General features: G+C 41.9%; 1 protein-coding gene across 6 annotated transcripts; it reads right to left on the minus strand.

Annotated features, from left to right (window-relative positions):
* Positions 1 to 3,186: 3,186 nt before the first annotated feature.
* On the minus strand, positions 3,187 to 19,829 carry pum2 (pumilio RNA-binding family member 2). 6 transcript variants are annotated; one of them, XM_054761676.1, is made up of 23 exons: positions 19,679 to 19,829; positions 18,118 to 18,472; positions 15,485 to 15,553; positions 15,120 to 15,225; positions 14,806 to 14,993; positions 14,558 to 14,730; positions 14,187 to 14,484; positions 14,019 to 14,112; positions 13,583 to 13,690; positions 13,352 to 13,497; positions 13,058 to 13,178; positions 12,824 to 12,964; positions 11,358 to 11,657; positions 11,038 to 11,265; positions 10,656 to 10,923; positions 10,449 to 10,578; positions 10,228 to 10,362; positions 9,951 to 10,088; positions 9,498 to 9,623; positions 9,226 to 9,297; positions 8,308 to 8,429; positions 6,421 to 6,613; positions 3,187 to 5,290 (listed from the first exon to the last, which is right to left on the minus strand). In XM_054761676.1, exons 2-23 carry the CDS (start codon positions 18,457 to 18,459, stop codon positions 5,159 to 5,161), a joined length of 3,630 nt encoding a protein of 1,209 aa, XP_054617651.1. In that variant the 5' UTR covers positions 18,460 to 18,472; positions 19,679 to 19,829; the 3' UTR covers positions 3,187 to 5,158. The 6 variants fall into 6 exon arrangements, with proteins under 6 accessions (XP_054617651.1, XP_054617653.1, XP_054617650.1 ...); XM_054761678.1 differs by having other exon boundaries at positions 10,234 to 10,362; positions 11,358 to 11,660; XM_054761675.1 differs by having other exon boundaries at positions 11,358 to 11,660.
* Positions 19,830 to 20,946: the final 1,117 nt, after the last annotated feature.

Consider the following 20,946-nt stretch of genomic DNA (forward strand, 5'->3'; position numbering starts at 1 on the left):
TAACACGTCATCAGTAGGGTAAAACAAATGTTTTATGGTACTGCTTTCATTTCGTTCATTACTGTTATCTTGAAATCCATTTCATGATTCCTATTTGCTAAGCCTGCATCCAAACTTGTGGTTCTACACTCTGATGTGGACTTAACATTTATGAACAACCTGGTTCGCATTGTAGTGTTCACACTGCTATTTTTGTCACTGAAGCAAAGGCTGTGGAGTAGTAATGCATAAACCTGTGGCAGGTGGTGTATTTGGTACCTGGGCCCAGTGGGGATTTAACTCTTACTTAATCCACCTCTTAATACCACCACCATCACCTTGCAATTAAAGCAATATTGGACAAAAACACAGTAACACAATGCTTGGCATTACAGAAAGGCATTTCACGTATTGGTGTTGAACATCATTATTAAAAAAAAGCACGAAAGCCAGTTAACCTTTAACATTAATGACGATATGCTCGAGTATTTCTGCTCGCAGACTGGTGTAAACTGCCTGTGGTGTTTAACAAGCGTCAGGCGACTCCAAAACCTCTACGCTACAACATTATATGAAGCAGTTCAGAATCAGTATTTATCTAATAATGTGACAAAAACATAAAAACTCAATGGAGTATGCTCCTTAGAGGCTGTAAGCCAGTTGTGCCGCTTGGAAGCACTGATCGGAAGACGCAAACAAACCATGTCTAGCTTTTTCTTTTTTTTTTTTAAAGAATGTCCGACACCAAGTCAATTTTCCTTTCTCTTTCATCGGTCATTGTGGGCGTTTTGTGTGCTAATGGCTCCAACTTGGCCTTTTTTTTTTTGCTCTGATCAGCCAATCAGAGGACAGAAAAATGCTGATGTACGCTATTGCGTGTGAGGCGAATCTGATATCTGATTGGTTAAAGAGACAGCCCCATTGCTAATAGACTTTACATAACAGCCACCTACAATACTGAATCTGAAGGCTCTGGGCAGATTACATCGACATGGCAACACATAGGAAGTGAAATCTGATTGGACAAATAAACTCAAACATACACATACACCACATGTGTCAAACTCGTGCCCTGGAGGGCCGAGACGCTGCAGGTTTTCTCTCCAACCAGTTTCTTCAGCAGGTGATTTAATTGATGAGCTCCTTCCCTCAAACTGAAGGTGTTGATCATTAAAATCACCTGTTTTAGTGACTGGCTGGAAAGAAAACCTGCAGTGTCTCGGCCCTCCATGGCACGAGTTTGACACCCCTGACATAAACGGTCTAAAAGTAGTGCAGCTAAGAGACACGCTACGAAATGAAGATAACAGTTTGGAGCAAATTGATAGAATTTCATTTAAGATGTAAATGTAGGTCAGTACTTCTCATGGTGTTTAGGCCAGCAGAAAAGGCTTTGCTGGCCCTGGCGGCACACCGCTGTCACAAAAGGACATGATTGTGCCAAAACACAATACTGTACACTTGATTGACTATATTCATTATTTGTATATTCTGCTATATTCACCAGCTGCTAAAATATGCTTTGAAAGAGCTCCATTGCAGTGCGGACTGGCAAGTACCATCCTCTAAACCCCGATTATTAGAGGTCTTTTTCAAACTGTTTTTTTTTAGGCAAGTAATGCATGAAGACTATTACAATAGTCACTGATATTTCTGACACATTTACAGGACAACACACCTTTATTGATATTGATTTTTCTTGCACCAAATGTTAAAATACTGGCATTTTACAGCAGTGTTGCTAAAATTCAAATTCCATATTTACGGCAGGAAGCATAAAGAAGGAATATATACACCTTCATTTTGACACTGACAGCACCTATAATATATTAAAACAAGCTTTATAAACAAATAAACTACTAATAATCTCATGAGGTTCTCTGCTGGACCTGAGTGTCTCTTCCATTATCAGTCTTCTGCCATTTGTAGATAAATACAGCTGCCAGTGCAGCAAGTATCGCACCCAAAACTCCCCCTGCGACAACACCTGTGCATAAAAAAATCCCACATATTTATATCCTCTTTTTTTAATACCACAAACAAAATGAGTTAAGAGTACCTGCAACAATGCCTTCATTCTTCAATAAGCTGTTGCCTTTTGCCTCAGTAAAAACGGCTGATTCTGTGTCTTCTGCAAGCCATTTTAAATGTTCAAAAGTCAACTTTGAACGACTCTAAAAGACAGGTAATATTAATAACTTCTCGTATTAATTTTAGATGGAAATGCAAAATGAGTCATACATCATCTTTGGTTTCAGATTCTCCATCATTCATATTGTCAACTGCTGCAGGGAAGGGGAAGACTCCATATTAGAAAAATAGCATATGAAAGCATATGTAATGGATTATAATTTAGCCGGAATTACCTGAGCCTGATCCCTCCAAGTCTTCTGCTGAGGCCCAAAACTAATGACATGAATGATGAGAAAGGGGTCAAGACCATAAAATGTGGAGAATCATACAGTATGTCAATCAGGACAGGAAAAACTCCACCGGATGCTATTGTGGTTCTTTTTCCTCTCCTCGTCTCTATTTTTCGACACATCCTCTTTTTGAGGCAAGAACATACTCACTGGCCACAACATTAGCTCCAAAACATGTATTTAAAAAAAAAAAAGAATATATTGCCGTTTTGAACGACACACAGGAAGTGACACTTTAAATGGAACGGTTTCCCTTTAGTATAGCTTGTTGAAATACGTGAAACATTTTTTAACATTTCTCAGCATGCATTGCACTTCCAAATCATTGCCAACTACATACAAAATGAATACGAAACATGTATATTTAAAATAACGCCTTGGTGAATTCCGGAAGAGACGAATCTGCGAGTACGAAATGACTATTGACGTTTCAATAAGCGTGACCTCAAAAATCACTTTGAAACTTACCGATGTGTCGACTGTAAATATTGACAAAAAATAAATAGTCAGAAATAACGTAGTTGACCGTTTCCTCATGTTTGGAGTCAGCTGATTTGGAGTTCATGCTGTAAAAAAAAAAGGCTTCGCTTTCCTAAACCCCGCCCGCTAATAGAATGCACGATGAACAAAAAAAAATCCTGAAAATAAATATATATATATATTTTTTAAACTATTATGTTTTATTGTATAGTAAAAAAAGAAAATAAATAAACTTTAATATAAAAAAAGAAAGACTAAATAATGAATCCAAAATACAGCAATAATAAATCACACACACTGCAGGTGAAATGTTAGAACAGTTTAATCATACATAGTCACAATTCTGCCTCCAAAAAATTGAGTTGGTTTTCTTCATCTAACATCTGGAAATGTACATAAGGCCACCCGAAAATGTACATGACTTTGACAGCGTGACAAAACTCATATGTTCATATTTATATAATTGACAATATTTTACAATGCTTTTTGCTTACAAGGTAGTCGCTGCTCCAAAATACAGCACTTTTTCTGTACAAAAATATTTCTCATCATATCCTGTGAAGTTAGCAGAAGACTAAAAGGCAGCCTCCAATTTTTTTGTTTGTAAATCCATTTTAAAAGTGTCACATCAGAAAGACTATGAACAGTGGATGTTACAGCAGCTCCAGTACAAATAGAGGCTGTCCTTTTTCCCCCGTAAGAGAGATTAAAAACAAAATACATGCCCGATTGTGAAGCCTTAACATTTTTTTTCATTAAAAGAACACTTGCTCAAATAAAACTGTATACATTATATTCAAAAGAGGGGGAAAGGAGTGATGAATATACACACGCCCACACACATCAAAAAAATGCACACTTTTAGCCTTTTTCTCCCCGCTAAAATGTAAAAGACATCCATTTACAGCATCAACGTTTACAAATGTACAACTGTACAGAGGGAATAAAAGCATCACTACAAGTTTGCAAGGCCTGTCAAACACCACAACTAGATTTTTTTTTCCTCAGTTTAACTAATAATAATAAAAATCTTACACTTACCGACTGCACATATACTACATATATTCTACAATTCATATGAAGCAAAGAAGCCATCACTACGATTATTACAGGACAGTTGTATAGCTTTAAGATGGCCCCACTGGCCGCCAATCAACGCATACCCAAAATGATGACACTCCCCCCTCCCGACCAAAAAAGAAAAGAAAAAAAAAAGGTTTAGAAATACAAACACTGGAGCATTAAAAACAGACGTCCCTTCCGAGTCCCACTAATTCATGCCACCTCATGTACAACGCTGGGATAAACTCCCCTTTACACTTGTGACGATTATGTGGCGGCGGTGGTGGGCTAAAAGCGACAAATCACACAAAAGATGCTACACTAAACTACCTATAAGCCCGAGATGATTTACTACATAATGTTAGCTATGGGGCAGTGTTCGTGTTACGAGACACTAAAATGATTAAGAGGGAAGAATAAAAATCCAAGCATTATAACCTGCCACGGCATGCTGCCAAGCCCCGCCTACTATCCCCATAAAAATCGCCTCCGCTATGACCATCTATCGCCTCTCTTTAACTTCTCGTCATTAGTACCTGTTAAATCACATGATTAATAGAAGGGTTTTGGTACCAACACTATTCAGACTGCCCACAGGGTAACAATAACTGCTCTGGCAGAGACGCGGAAATGGAAGGAACAAAACAAAACAAAACAAAAATCAAGGCAATCCATTTAAAAACACTACCATGGATTTGCATTCAAAGACCAGTGAAACCTCACACCCCCACCATCCATAGTATACTGCTTTGGCATGGGGATACCATTGATTCAACTCTGCATGGGATCATCTAGAAATATCAAATAACCTCAACTTAGATCAGCCGGTTCAAAAAGCAAAATGGAATTTTGTCATTCGGTTTTAGTTTTAATAAGTCACTTGCTGGTGTGAATTGTAAGAAGTTTCAGCAAATGTCTTTTTTTTCCCTCTACAAAGAATTTACAAGGTAAAAAAAATTAAATGTACAATATGAAAACCAGTCAAATACATCAGTTACATAATTAACAATGGCCTTGTGCTTTACCCAAGAGAATAAGCCTGCTGAAGTTTGCCGCCCCGCAGCTCTTACCAGGGGGCGGCACAGTGGCAGGAGTCAGTTGTCACAGCGTTTGAAGGTGGAATTGACTTTTTGTTTTCTCCTCACAAAAATGGTCTTAGGGAAGATGTTGAAAGAACCTGCGTCTTTTTTCGGGAATCCGCGATGTCAGCGTGACTACATGAGACCATTTGTAGGGCCGCCGATGGGGCCCAGCTCAGATCCGCTCTTCATGTAGTATTTCTCCAGCTTAGCCAGAATGTGTTTCCCGTAAGTGTACTTGCGCAATGTGGCAATGTGAGGCCGGATCTAAGGGGTGGAAAAATTCGTTATTTCTCATGACAACAGTGGCTCTCCCAAAACCCAGAATGGATTATATGATCAAACAATTTAGAATTCAAACTCTATTCTAGGAAAATACTGTATGGTCCATACTACAAACAACCCAACCCAAGACAGGACAGGTCAGGTCAGTCCACTTCCATGACAATAAGCTGCAATATGCATGCCAGGACAGTAGTTGGCGATGGTGCTTTTTAAAGACAGTACACGCCCATCAACTGCTTGTCCCCCCCCAGAAGAAAATACTTTAAAAAAAAATTGCTTTTGAATAACCTTACTGGACATCCTCAATATTTAAAATGTTCCTTTTTCAATTTTGCAAGAGAAACATCAATTCAATTTACCAATACCACTCATCATAAATACATTGAAAAATATACAGTTAATCCATGTTATCGGTATCGGCCGATCTCACTCATGTATGATTGGTATCGGAATCGGCAGCATAAAACCCTGATCGGAGCGTCAATAGAAATAACTAAGTAGCAGTGATCTTATTGTTTTATTTGTTCTTCCACCTTTTCTACTTCCTCCTCCCAATAAGACAGTCGTATGACCCTTTCATTTAATTCTTGAATTTAATCTACTGATTATTGTATTTAACATGTCCTTCATGTGTTCTGTGTCGAGGTCAACTCAAATGAAACTGTATACTGTCTTTTGAATGAGATTTGAATCCATAAGAATCAGAATCAATGAAAGCGCTGCAATTTTTGGCCCATTCTGTGCTTTCAGGTCATGTTAACACAACAGTTGAACGAGGTACAAATAAAATGATTGCGTGTGTTCTGCACACAAAAATAAATACTTTGGTGGACATGACGACATTTCTAATGTGTCTCTCGTTGGGATACATTTTTAAATTATTTAAGTTTCATGCAACATTGAAAGCAAATATTCAATTGCTATTATTATTAATTATTACAGAGAAAATTAATTAGTCTTTTTTGTTTTTATTTAACAACTACAAATAAAATCACAAGTAAAATTTACTAGTGCTAAAGTTTGTAACCGTTTTGATAGCTGTACATAATCTTTGCCAGCATACTGGGCCTCTCCCATAACATTTGCCAAACCCATTTAATCAGCTCACCAACCTTGTGCATGATGATTTTACGCTGAGCAGGTTCGGCCATGTCGATCATTCTTTGTACGACATAGTTGGCGTACTGGTCCTTCATCATGGTATACAAGGCGCTGTGGGGGCCGTCCTTCTGGCAGCACACCTCGTCAATCAGCAGGGCTCTCTCGGCACGCGAGGAGTGAATCACGCACTTCTCGACAACGTTGCTGCGTGGAGGAATTGCATGGTAATTAGCAGTTAGAGGACATGCCGCACCCAAGGCATACAAAAAAAAGAAAAGGGCTTGGCACAATAACTCAAATGGCCGATGAACCAACCTTTTACTAAACTACCATAAAATGTGACACCAATACACGCAATGACTTTATAGGATTCTGAACATTTAATGGCTGGCACGCTGTGTACGAACACAAGTTGATGAAAAAAAGGGGGGTTGATAATAGCCGTTTTCAATATTATGACTGATATTATTAAGCTTTTGTATTCAATTCATGTTGTCTTTGAAATACTTTTACAAATGTTCATTTATTCTGCGGCCACTTGGTATGCACACTCATGTACGTAAATTAGCAACATAAGTCATTCCACATCTAACGAATCAGAAAGTACAGCTTCAGGGAGGTAGGCATCTTTGTGCAGGAGGCCCAGCCCAGCGGATAGCAGATAAAAGGCAGCCTTGAAGGGAGAGTAACTCCCTTCTCAGGTGGCTAATTAGGATATAAAACACAATGAATAGAGAGCAATACACACTGATACTTAGAAGGGTATAAAGCATTCTTTTCACGCTTATATAGCCAGATGGCTAGTCTGCCTCACACTCCACGTCCATGTAAAGAGGACTGCGTGTTGACTGGAATCAGGCAATAATTGGAGAGAGGGTGTTATTTTTGAAATTTGAAAACTCATATATACAGTCAATGCCAAAAACATTGGCATATCATCTCTGGCATAAACATTTATGGCCACGAATATATATACACACACACAAACACACCTAATATTGTTTTTACTTTAACAATGATTTGGAGTGCATGAGAAAGCGGAAAGGAAAATGTAGCTCTCTTTAACCACATGGTTATTTATTTACACGTACATTGCATAACACGGCAACAACAGAACCAATGCTGTAATAGCGGTAAAGAGCAAACAGCTCAGCCAGCGTTAATATTGCTGATGTGTCAAATTGTAAACTGTAGCGACTGACGATTGAGTAATGCAACCAAAAATTTTAAGTGCATACAGAGGCAGCTAAAGCTGCTGGATGCTGACCACGAATGCTTCAAATGCATAATTAATTCCAACGTTTTTCGAACCGCCGCTAATTAGACATCTTGGTGGTTATTTGCTTTTGTAGACCAAGCACTCAAAACTCTATAGGAGATTCAGGGGTTAATCAGATAGAGGTATTACGTGGAGCATTTACCGTACTTCTACAATAAATGCACAGTGGAACCTCGGTTTTCAAAAGTAACAAAAATTTGATGAGTGCCCAAACAAAGCTTCCAAGCATTGGTGACTCAGTCTCTGTAAAGAACGGATAGTGGTTCTTTTGAAGACAGAACAGGCAGATTCCAGCCAGGGAATCCTTTAAATCATCTTTTTTTGAGATTGATGAGGCATTCAAGCCCACTGCACATTTCCGAGCGTTAAGAGGAATCTGTCCTTTTTCTTTTAATTTAGGATGGTTGCAAAAAAGTTCCAAGTGTCAGAACTTTGAAAAAGAGAAAGATACAAAAGATAGTGAGCCGTGCCACTGTGTGTAATGATTGCACCCTACTGCTGACGTTTACAAGAAAGTTTAAGTGAGTGAGTATTCAGCTCTAACCATTCCCTCTTTAAAGTTAAACAAACTAGAACAAATTGTCTCTTCAGGCATGAAAAGATTAGCTTAGTGACCAACCTTGCAAATTTGTGTTGACTCAAGAGAAGAACCTTCCCACGGACTTCTGCCACTATCTTGCTCTTATCTTCAGGTCTTCCATGCTCCAGTACATGCTGAATGACGTAGTTACCATACTGGTCCTGCAGGGGAGGGTAGCGGATGTGCAAGATCAACATCATCACACGGTTTAGGTTCAGCACACAACGATTGACACGCATTCATCTGACACACGTGCACTACACTGAACCAGTGGACTTGGTCAATATGGAGGTAATCATGCATGGTGATAAGATGAGAGACACCCTCAAGTTCAAGTCTTACAAAGACCATGACGTCATCACTGCGGAAGGTCAGACAAAACCAATGCTGCTGGTTTGGAGAATGACTCAACAGGCCACAAAACCAGCAGCATCTTTGCCCCTTCGGAAACGGGTGATGGACAGTTATGGGTGTGAGTTAGGTGTGAGCGGATGGAGACAACACCATTGGGAATTAATCTATTTCAATAAAAAGTGGCAATAAGATTAGAGGGCAGCTTGATCTTACACATTTTTGCACTCAAATGCATTTCTTGTGAAACCGGTTTCATGTGCGTATGTAGCGATTTGCTTGCCACCAATACGTCAAATTGACACTACAGTAATTCCCTAGAAAACTAAGGGTGTTTATTTAATTAATTAGGTTTAGGAAGATTAAACAGGAGACGCTGCGGGCAAACGCAGATCATTAGACACAAGGGAAGTCATGTGAATCCTCTGGAACCAAGCAAGAAAAGGGAAAAGGCAAAAAAAAACAAAACAAACAAGAGAGAGATTGGTAGGTTAGGGTCCCCTAAAAATTGGGGAGTTCAAATCTATCTAAATGTTAAAATCAGTGAAAGAGGGAGAGAGGAAGAGAAAAAGAGGGACATCCGCAAGAGAGGCAAATTGCTCTGACCTTGAACAGTGCATCACGGGACACTGTATAATATGTTTTGGGTGTCATCTCCAATGATACGCCTTGATATTTCTGGATGGAATAGGTGGGGGGGAATGTTGAATATTCACATGTCAGATGTAATGAAAGCTAACACAGCATAGATACATTAAATGTTACACTTAGCAAACACAGTGACTACGATGCTAAAATATGACATGTAGCAGACATGCAGATACACATAACGATGATGATGGTGGGCATAAGATGCAAAGAATAAAACAGATGCTTACCTGGCCCAGCTGCTCGGAGTGCTGATGCAGCTCTTCCAGTATTGGCAAAGTCTGCTCCTGGGTGCAGTGCTCCAAAATCCGTTGGATTACTCTGCAGCCGTAAGGGTGCGTGGAGAGGACAAAAACCTGCAGAAGGAGCAGTAAGATTAACAGAGGATTATTAGACCTGTGCAATTGCATTTAACAATGTCAACCTTGACAAGAATTGTTGTGGTAGAGAAACGCACAAAAAACATGGTAACAGTCATAGTAAAAGGTAATTACTACCACTGGTGTACCTTTGAGGTGCAGCATTTATCTATGTGTATGACCATGGCAATTCATTGGGTCCATACATCTATTACAGTGGAGGCCATCATTAGAGGCTCTATGGTAACTTATGCATGCAATTATCCGACAAATAGCAAACACCACCATACGCACTCATTACATTTAATACGATAAGCAGTTTACCTGGCCTTGGAAGGCATCAATAATGAACTGGAGGGCTTGAGGTTGGACACATTCAATGCACTTCTGTACCACATGGTTCCCATTCTGGTCCTTCACACACTTTAAAACATGGCCATCCAGTTCACGAACGATGTCACTCTGAAACAAAGAATTTAAAGGGTCAGAACTGACATTTCAAAGTGCCACCATTGTGTACACCTGCATTGTAAAAAAAAACAAAACAAAACATCCCAATAAAACTCAATGGTAAGGAAATTTGTAAGAAAATCTCACTTACAATTACCTGCTGGTCAGAAGAAATGGACTCCAAGGCTTTCTGAATTACCCTGCAGCCGTACATCTGTAGAGCCAGGGGAAGGACATGACCTCGGATACGAGTTGCCAAAGCCAGCTTCTGGTCTGCACTTCCAAACTGAAACACAAAAACCATGATGTTAAATATAATATGTCCACCTTACAAAAACATCAGCATGGAATCATTGAACAGTCAGTGCCTACCTCAAAGAACTTCTGAATGACATAGTTCCCGAATACATCAGTCATCAGTTGGTAAGCTGCTTGCAGAATCTCTCCAAAAACCATCTGCCGCTCAGCTGGACTTGCCCGCTCTAGCTTTTGCTGGATAAATCTGAAAGGAAAAATGTATGAAACCTTACTTGCGCTGAGTGCAGTGGCATTTTAAACCAGAACGCTTATTTCAGCAACCTGGATCCATGCTGGTCTTGGGAGAACTCCACCATGTGTCCAGGCAGGTCCCGGAGTTGAAGGTTTGGGAAGCGGTTGTTCCTGAAGTCTTCTAGGAGCCGGCTGCGGCCGGACGGCATGACATCAGATCGGCTGTAGCGAGGGCGAGACGGAGGGAAGAGCTGGCTGCTGGAGTTAAATAGACTGGACGTCCCCCCAGTGCTTCGGTATTTGGCTTCAGCTCCAGGTGCTGCAGAGATGTAACGCCCGCTGCCATTTGTCAAGCCTCCTGAGATTGCAGGATGAGTGTCATAAACCGTTTAGTGGTTTGTTGCACTTCTAATTCAATACACAGCACAGAATGGTCTTATAGTGGAAAATCCTGAAGTGATAGTGTTCCCACCTAGGTGAAGGCTGGAGGAGGAACCATGAGAGGAGGGCAGAGAAGGTGGAGGCGTGAGTGGTGAGTGGCCTGGGGTGAGTCCAATTGGGCTGGGTGAGGAGGAGTAACCCAGGCTGTTGTAAAAGGGCTGCCCAATGGGTGTTAAACTGCTGTTGCCACGCTTGTAAAGATCAGAGCTTGTCAACAGGGAGTCCCTGCGAGACACGCTGCTACTGGTGGAGCTGGATACTATAATAAGAAAAGAGTACAGTATAAAAGCATGTAATAAAAGCATCACAAACATCTTTCGTGGAAAGAACTTAGGTGTTTTCACCACTGACCAGAAGAGCCAAACCCTCCGAGAGCAGAGCCCAGGCCTACACCAAGCGAGTTGCCGGTGCTGCTAAAGCCCAGGGAGGAGCTCTGGGGTGGAGGTGCAGCAGAGGTGTGGGAGAAAAGTGAGCTGCTCTGAGAGGTGTTTGAGACAGATCCAGAACCGTAGAATGAACTCGAGGGCAGGCCGCTGCTCGGCGGGGGAGCCTGCTGTTGCTGCTGAGGTTGAGGTTGAGGCATGGAGCGGTACAAGCCATTGGCTGGGGGGCCTGACATGTTGTTGCCGGAACCTGACGCCGACACCGCAGCTGCTGCGGACAGGTGAGGAGCCAGAGCAAAGAGGGAGACTGTGTGAATTAATTTTTACACAATTATACCAAATATGAGGCTGATTTGTGAAGTTTTCAACACGTTTCCTTTCCGAGAAGTCATTTGTAATACAAATACATGGTAAATGACTTGTCAAATAATATATTTTTTTGTTCAAAATAACACAACACTCAGTGTGCTCATTTGTCATTTAATTCAGGTGTAATTACTAAGCAGTGAAGGAAATATTCTTTGGTGAACTACTCAACATCAGGTGGCAAGTTACTGCTAGCTTATGAGCTATCTGTTGCAAACCCCTGTGATTGCATCACTGTCTAAAGCTTGACACAATACCTGTTTATGTTGAACAACTTAGACATGCAACTAGTGTTTTGAAGACAAGCCATAAGTATTATAATGATAAGAGAGCAAGATTGTTAAGTGACACTTTAACAAAGTTAGCATGTACCCCATGAACCTGATAGCCACTTGTAACTTGGACGTAGGACAAAAATGAGCTGGCTAGCTTCCACTGGAGAGGCAGTGAGAGCCAGGCAAAATGTGTAAACAAAGATTCCAGAAAGTTTAATGAGATTGAAACGCAAGCGATCACACATGCTTGCACATGCTTGGACACGCGCACATACAACACAACTGATGGTACCAACCCCATTACTAAGACAAGAAATTTTACCAAGTAACCCTGACAAGGCACACATGTGAAGTGAAACCCATTTCAGGTGACTATCTCATGAAGCACTCATCATGGCCATGAATGTCATTTCAGTAGTCAATTGAGTGCTGTCAATATCATTCTTCTCTGCTGCCAAAGGGTAAGCACCAGCTGCAGTCAATCCTGATCGCTAACACAAAGTTAATTGGTTTTGGCCTTTCTGGACATTCTGGAACCTTCAACACCACTTATTAGAGGTGAGTGTGTGTGTGTGTGTGTGTGTGTATATACACATTTCAGTCTGTATGTATCACTGTGACCCTGTGTGAATTAGAAAAAAATCCAAAATAATTGAAAACCGTTTTTAAAAACAATTGAAGATTGTATAATAATTCCACCATAAGAGACCCTAAATGCATGTGACCTTCATGCCAATGAGTATATGCAAACTTCTGCCCACAACCTTATTAGCTATGCCTTATAAGTACTTACCAGCCTGTGCTGCTGCGGGATTAATGAGGAGAGGGGTTTGAACTAAACGAACTGGTCCACTGAGGCCAGTTCGGGCACCTGGGCCCATCACCAGGGCCCCGGTCTGGTCATAGTAAGCAGCAGGGGCCAACACCTGATAACCTGAAATGATGAAGGAACTACTAGCTCAGCATATATGACAGCTAAACAGGATCTGCATTTGCATGGGATGGTCGTATGAAGTCATTCACAAACCGGGCATTCCTGTGTACGCCAGTGCAGGGTTTGCAGCAGCTGCAGCAGCCAGTGATTCCTGCTGGCTTTGTTGGCCTTGTCCAGGAGTAAGAGGACGCTGGTTGTTTCCTGTGCGCATCACCTGGTCGCAATGAAGACAATGTCATAATCAAAGACTGCAGCGATATCTAACTTGTATACTGCATTGCTGTGAATAGAAGAACATTCCTTTATGCTCTGACTAACTTGAATACCATTTTAAGCAGCCACACGGCATTTGAATCCGAGGAGTGTACCAGAGTAAAGCACTGTTACCTGAGGTTGGCCTGGCCCTGGTCCCTGATTGGATGCTTGCTGATTAGCAGAGTGATTGGCAGTAGATGCGGCCTGTTGCTGGAAAAGATTGGCTGGGTACACACCCCAAGGAACACCGTAGTACTGCGGTGGAACCACGGTAGGGCCTATAGTGAAAGAAAGTAGTAGGCTGAGGATGACAACTGTTTGCAAAATGCAAAGTATACATACGAACAACAGAGAGGTGCTCACCCGCAAGAGTGGCTGCTGCTGCTAAGCCTGCCGCAGTGTATGGATCAGCTCCAGGGGGCGCAGCATTAATGATATAAGGGTTTGGCACAAAAGCAGGAGTAAGGCCAGCTAAGTAAAAAAAACAAAACAAAACAAAAAAAACAGAAGGTTAATTGTATGGTTTCCAGAACAAATCCTTCAACAAATGGTACAGTGTACCACTATGACAGGAACCCCAAGGAAAAGTGGGACAGTTCGGCAGGTGCAATTTTTACATCGCATGCTCGAGCATGGATTTATCCAAAAGGAGCAAATGGCAAGGTGATTTGGTCCCATCATTCCATGTAAAGGTTGTTTACACAGAAGAGCAGCCCGGAAACAAGGCTGGCTTTGAAAGGGCAGTGTAAAATGGGCTAGCGCTAAATGTGCTGCATTACTATCTGATCAGCTAACTTACCAAGATGCTGCTGCTGAGCCGCTGCAAGGGCATACTGTTGCTGCTGGGCTGCTGTCAACTGCTGAACAGTCAGGGGATTGGACCTCTGGAATAACTAGAAACGAAGCAAAGGGGTTCAAAACCTGTAACAAAATTCAGAGTTGACGTAGAGACCGTGATGAAACATACCTGCTGCTGAGAGTTGTAGTCGAACAATCCCACTGGGGCTCCAGATGAGTCCACCTGAATCTGGTTCCCTGCGTAGTCAAACTGGAGGGATTCCACGCCAGCTTGTTGCTCCATACCACCCATGTTCTGTGCCTCCTGGCTCTGAAAGTCCTCCACGGGGCCCTTGTTGTGGCCATGGTTCTGCTGTTGGAGGGCATGGACATGATGGTGCTGGCTCAACATCTCCAGCCCTGTCTGGTTGGGGCCCATTCTCTCTACCGCTTCAGTGGGAGAAGCTTGTCGGCTTCCCGGAGTTGGACTGTTGTGGGGGCACACAAGTTACATTTACAACATGAAGCCTACAAGTCAACTGATAAGTAGAAGATACATACTTGAAGTCTTTGCAGTCTCTGTCCATGCCATTTAGTAAACTTCTTCCATTGGCTTTTGCAGGATCATTCTCATCTCCCACCTTCATCTCTGGGCTCTTGTCCTCCTCAAAGGGAGACACTTTCTCTTGGCCATCGCTCTTCTCTCTCCCATCTGGGTCAGTATCTCCTCCACCCTGTAGTCAAAACAACACCAGCTAACACTATGTGGAGGACGATTCATTCCAAACTTTGAGGGTGCAATGACTCACATAACCGCCGTTCCTGTAGCGAGCGTCCATCTTGTCACCAGGAGATGAGCTCAGGACGTACTCCACCATACTCACACCCAAGCCACCGCCCTCTGAGCGGGGCGAGAGCACGGAATTAGCATCGCCGTTCCCGTGGAAACCCTGGCCTGGCCGTCGCTGGACCATAATTGGCTGGGAAACCGAATGGTCTGAAGAAAAAAAACGGCTGTGATCAAATATCTACAGTAGGCTATGTACTGCGCAGTAAATCTAAATTACACATACTTCAAAAATTGACATTTTAACGAATTGGCATCAAAATCTACTTCACTTACGCGATGATCCCCATGCGTTGTCCCTCCACTCCTCTCCAAGAAGCATTCCTTTTCTTCCATCCTTCGCGAGTTCATCAGAATCCCACAGCTTTTTTGCTGGCAAAAGCTTCAGTAACAAAATGTGCCACTTTGTGAGATGAATGCATGCACACCTTTAACTGTGCAAGCATACACGTGATATTTGTCACCGTTAACTTTAAAATAAACCATTAGCATTTAGATATTACAGTCAAAGCTGGTAGTGCAATAGTGTCACTAAAGTGTTGATTGCTAGTTGATGTACTTTCCAGTCACTTTTGAATTAGCATGGGTGGAAAAATAACAGATAGAAAGCAGAAGACGGAGAGATTTTTGAAAAGTCGTACCTCTCCCATACCCCTAGACTCCAAAGCAAGAGCTTGAAAGTCATAGTTCATGTCATCTACAGCACGGACCTGAAACAAAGAGGGATGCAAAAATACTTGGAACAATTTATTTGTCCAAGAGTGTAAAAATAATGCAAATAAGACAAGTTTATTGCTGCTTCTCACTGCAAACAGACCAGTAAAAGGAAACTTGTACTGTAACTCCTGTGAAATGAAAACCTCATACGTAAGCCACTGTAAACATTGTGGTTGAACAAAGGTCCTGGAACTGGTAGATTGTAAATTTCTCCCTCTTAGCTTAGCAACATATAAACCGTATCACAAAGTCAGTACACACCCCACATTTAACTTAAATGTTTCAGATCAAAATTATAACAGTCAGTGACAACACACCTGAACACAAACTGCAGTTTTTAAATGAGCCCTTTTGTTATTAAGGGAGAAAAAACAAACAAACCTATGTATATGGCCCTGCATGAAAAAGTGATTGCCCCCTACACCTAATAACTGGTTGGGCCACCCTTGGCAGCAACAACTGCAATCAAGTGTTTGCGATAACTTGCAGTCTCCTATAGTGCTGTGGGGGAATTCTGGCCCACCCATCTTTGCAGAATTGTTGTAATTCAGCCCCATTGGAGGGTTTCACCATGAACCGCCTTTTAAGGTAATTTCACAGCATCTCAATTGACTAGGCCACTCCAAAGTGTTCATTTTGTTTTTCTTCAGTCATTCAGAAGTGGACTTGCTGGTGTGTTTTGGATCATTGTCCTGCTGCAGAACGCAAGGTCATTTCAGCTTGAGGTCATGAACAAATGACGGCACATTTTCCTTCAGGATTTTTTTGGTAGACAGCAGAGTTCATTGTTCCATTTCTCACAGCAAACTTCCAGGTCCTGAAGCAGCAAAACAGCCCCAGACCATCACACTACCACCACCATATTTTACTGTTGGTATGATGTTCTTTCTCTGAATGCGCCGTTACTTTTACGCCAGATGTAATAGGACACACACCTTCGAAAAAGTTCAGCTTTTGTCTTGTCAGACCGCAGAGTATTTTCCCCAAAGGTCTCGGGGATCATTGAGGTGTTTTCTGGCAAAATTGAGATGAGCTTTAATGTTCTTTTTGTTCAGCAGTAGTTTCGTATTGAAACTCTGCCACACAGGCCGTTTTTGCCCAGTGTCATTATTATGGTGGAGTCATGAACACTGACCTTAACTGAGGTAAGTGAGGCCTGTAGTTCTTTGGATGTTATTGTGGGGTCTTTTTTGACCTCTTGGATGAGTCATCGCAGCACTCTTGGGGTCATTTTGGTTAGCCGGCCACTCCTGGGAAGGTTCACCACTGTTCCATCTTTTCACCATTTGCGGGTAATGGCTCTCACTGTTGTTTGCTGGCATCCCAAAAGTTTAGAAATGGCTTTATTACCTATTCTAGACTGACAGAGCTCGATTAATCTCAGTTATACTATGTTTTAACAGGGGGGCAATCACTTTTTCCACACAGGGCCATGTAGGTTTAAATTTTGTTTCTCCCTGAATAATAAAAAAAAAAATCTATTAAAAACTGCATTTTGTGTTCAGTTGTGTTGTCATTGACCATTTGTTTGATCTGAAATATTTAAGTGTGACAAACATGCAAGAAAATAGGAAATCAGGAAGGGGCAAACATTTTCACACCACTGTACTTGGGAGATACACTTTTGAGTAGTCAGTGTAAAGCTTCTATAGCAGAATGGATGTACTATGCGCTGAAAAGGACCCACAAAGCCATTGACAACAACTGAATAGCAAGGTAATTGTGTCTTGTCGGAAGTCATGCATAGTCGTGGTAGCATCTGCTACAAACGCTGTGGGGGGGATGTGGTCGCTGAGGAAATTTCAACATGGATCGCAGCATTCTGAAGTAGAGCATGAGCCGCTCCTCTGGGAAACTGGGCTGCATGGCAGTTTTACAACAGGATAAGGAGCTCAAACACAGCTCCAAGAAGACAAGCGCTGTGCTGAGGAAGATGAGGGTGATGGAATGCACAGAGTGCTCCAGGGGGTGTTCACCCTTGTCATTTTTAGTCGGATAAAAACAAACTCTAGTCAGTTTGCTCTCCTAGAACGGTTCGTTTGGTCAACTGTGAACACGGCCCACTGAACCGGTCCACCTGCAAGTTGACTCTAGACTGAGTGAGGAAAGTGTGAACGCCAACTGCACCAAAACGCTGGGTATGATGTCACCAAAAGTTTTTTTTAAAAAAATGTCATTTTTAGGGTGTGGCTGCTTTTATTTTGCTGTGGTGGTGCTCCACGATCAATTTACATGTAGTGGAAACCCTGCAGTACCAGTTAAACATACCGAGCTCTATTCAACAAAGAGGATGTGTGGCTCATGACAATACGGTCAATTCGAGAGAAATGCTATTTTCTTGCAGCACATCTGCAACTTATATCCTCTGCATTACATCTCAGCTGGTAAATGTGAAACCATTTTTAAAAAAAAGTCCTACAATCGCATATGACCTGTAAGACGCCATGTCGATGTGGACGCATGACTTTTGTCGGACAATGCACACACGATCCAATCGACAGTATATCAATACTGCTTTACCAGCTGTACAATGTCATTTCTGATGGTGGTTTGTTACCTGATCAACATGATTAGGGTCCCCAGTCGGCCAGCGATGTTTGCTGGGTGCGCAACCCCCGAGCTGCTCTCCGGGCTGCCTCTGAAAGAAGTAGCCCACTGTGGCGTCATCCTGCGAGCGACCGCTCAACGGAGGCTGAGGTGTTCCCGGGGTAGGATTGCCACCCCTGTCCATGCCCTGCAAATGCGGGCCTCCTGGAGGCCCGGCAACCGCAGCTAGGGGCCCTCCAGTGTGCACTCTAACACCTCCAGCCTCAGGAGCACCGTTTGCATGCAGCATCCCACCTCTCGTCTCCTGCCAGGCCACGTCATTCATACCTAGGATGCTGCATGGAATGCTCATTCCACGGGAAAACCTAAACACAACAGTGCATTTGCGTTACATGGTTGTCTTGTCAGTAGTACACTTGCAAAATGCAATAGAATCATATATAAGTAAGTTAGTTTATTATTGAGATTGTAGCGTCTACTAATTTTGATCGCTTATCTAGATGACAAAAATTACTACAAACATAACAGTGCAGTTCTACACTACTTTTTCACGCATTTATCACAGTGTCAATCAAAACGTATCATCATTACGTAAACTATATATTGAAAATGTTCAACGATACAATGGGCTATACATCTAGTTCAACTGACACTTTTACATTCCGACTAATAGTTGAATAAAATGTTTGTCCACGGAAAATAAATATCTTCGAACGATAATCAGTAAAAGTTTAAGTGTGCCCAAAAAGAACAAAACGACTGCACAACAAGAAGCATGTTAGCATTGTCGTTAGCTTAGCTTGTGGCCATACAATTGGTGTTCTTATAACACTGGTTGTGGATCCATTTAAAGACTAATGGTGTAATTGCCCACCATGAGCACATTTTGTAGTCAAAGTGACGGCGATGGTTTGCAATTACACACCGTGGAAAAGTTACAAACAACACATAATGGTCGTCAGGCGTTTCGACAGACGAGCTTGCTAACGAGTTAGCTGGCAAACACAACCAGGAATTGTGCCGCTAACTGGTTGGTTTACTTGGCTGCACTTCCATGGTGAGTATATTTTGGTTTTATTCAATGTGTTACTTGTTGGTTAATCTTTAGTATAACGACCAAACGGATGAGAGTGTGCACGTATGCGGTTTCACTGTAACTAGCATTAGCTAGCTCCCTATGGCTAGCTCCACCGCTAGTCGCGTCTGGCCTGTTTATAATGGCTTAACATCAAAGTTTGCTTGATAAATCCGCGCTGCATTTTAACAGCGATTATTGTGTGTAGTCTTCGACGAAGAGGTGAGTCGTGTGGGGGATTCTGCTGTAGATTTCCCTACGAATATACCACAAATGTCGCACAGTGCTAGCGCTGCTAATTGTGTCAAGTTGTGCGAGAGCTAGCTAAATCATCAGGCACTCAGCAGCAGCAGCGGCTAAAACAACATGGCACCCCCTTCAAGTCCCAAACAAGAGGGGCCTTAACCGCTAAACAAAAGAGGAAATGCTCGCACAACGACGGCGTGCAAAACACAGCCGATCGGACTCTCTTGGACAAAGAACCTGGAGTACTTACGCGTTGTCGTATCCGAGAGAGGCTCTGGGCTTGAGGCACACGCCGTAAACCAGATTCTATATTGTTTTGTTTCCTTGGAGAGAGCGCAGATTTTTTTTTTTGCAAGGCTTTGATAGCCTCTGCTAACGTTGTCCCAGTGCTGCTGCCCCCTACCTGTAAGTAACGTCAACTGCAGGAGACGGCGTTAAAAAAAGTCTCCTCCCAGCTTCATTACCATGAGAGACGGCGATACTACACATTTTGGTATCGATTCGATACGCGGTAAATATAGGTCCAGTTTTGCCGATACTGATACTTTTTACTTGGCTATGTTTCAAGCTCATTGAATGATTTTGTGATTTTGCCTTTAATTTGTTTATCTTTATTATAGTCACAATTACTTTATGTCATACATTCAGTCGTACCTCTGTTTTCGTTATTAATTCGTTCCAAAAGGTCAGACAAAAACCGAAACGTATGAAGACCGAGGCAATTTTTCCCATAGGAAATCATGTAAACCCAATTAATCCAGCCAAAAATACGAACAAAAATACTATTTTGTAGAGAATAATTATAGTTTTACATGTAGAAAACAATGTGAAATAATTATGTATGAAAAATAGATGGAACTTATTGGTGATCCATCCTGGCAAGATCAAATTCAATAGTGTTTCTCACCTTTTTCTTAGTGAAATTACTGGCACTAGCAACCTTCTTTGGCCCCATGGCAGGTTATTTAATGATAAAAAATGCTGAGACAGTGAATCCGCAGCACATACAGTGCTGTGTTTGGGTACTCGATTTTGCGAAACCATTCAGTACAAGGAAAACTGACTAGTTTGTTATGTGCAATATTGTGCAAAAACCGAGATGGTGAATGAAAACTGAGGCAAAAATGTTTTATGATGCAAAAACTGAGGCGTACGAAAGCCAAGATTGGACTGTACAATATAAGACAATGTAACAAATTCAACAAAATAATAAAATTATTACCTTTTATTAGATACAATTGTTTGAGGAAAATAAATCCTATCCATCCATATTCTATACCGCTTTACCCATGAATTGATCAATACTGTACATTTTCAGAGAAAGGCACACGACATAGGGCTGGGAATCTCAGGGTATGTCACAATACGATACAGTTGGGCGTACATGGCTCACGATAACAATAATATTCAGATACGGCGATAGCCCACACCCTTGTAAATATACTACACACACAGTATGAACAGCACGACAAATGAGTAACATAGAATCCATCATGCCAGTATCGGATTGACGCCGAT

Source organism: Dunckerocampus dactyliophorus, chromosome 19, assembly GCF_027744805.1.
Source record: "Dunckerocampus dactyliophorus isolate RoL2022-P2 chromosome 19, RoL_Ddac_1.1, whole genome shotgun sequence".
Classification (NCBI taxonomy): Eukaryota; Metazoa; Chordata; class Actinopteri; order Syngnathiformes; family Syngnathidae; genus Dunckerocampus; species Dunckerocampus dactyliophorus.

Bases quoted from the DNA above. Each gene is read 5' to 3' on its own strand.
- pum2 (XM_054761675.1), bottom strand. From the start codon at position 18,459: ATGAGCATTCCATGCAGCATCCTAGGTATGAATGACGTGGCCTGGCAG. The intron at 15,554-18,117 runs GTAACAAACCAC...TCTTTGTTTCAG, and splicing joins ACCCTAATCATGTTGATCAG to GTCCGTGCTGTAGATGACAT. The intron at 14,485-14,557 runs GTATGTATCTTC...CCCCCACAACAG, and splicing joins AGAGACTGCAAAGACTTCAA to TCCAACTCCGGGAAGCCGAC.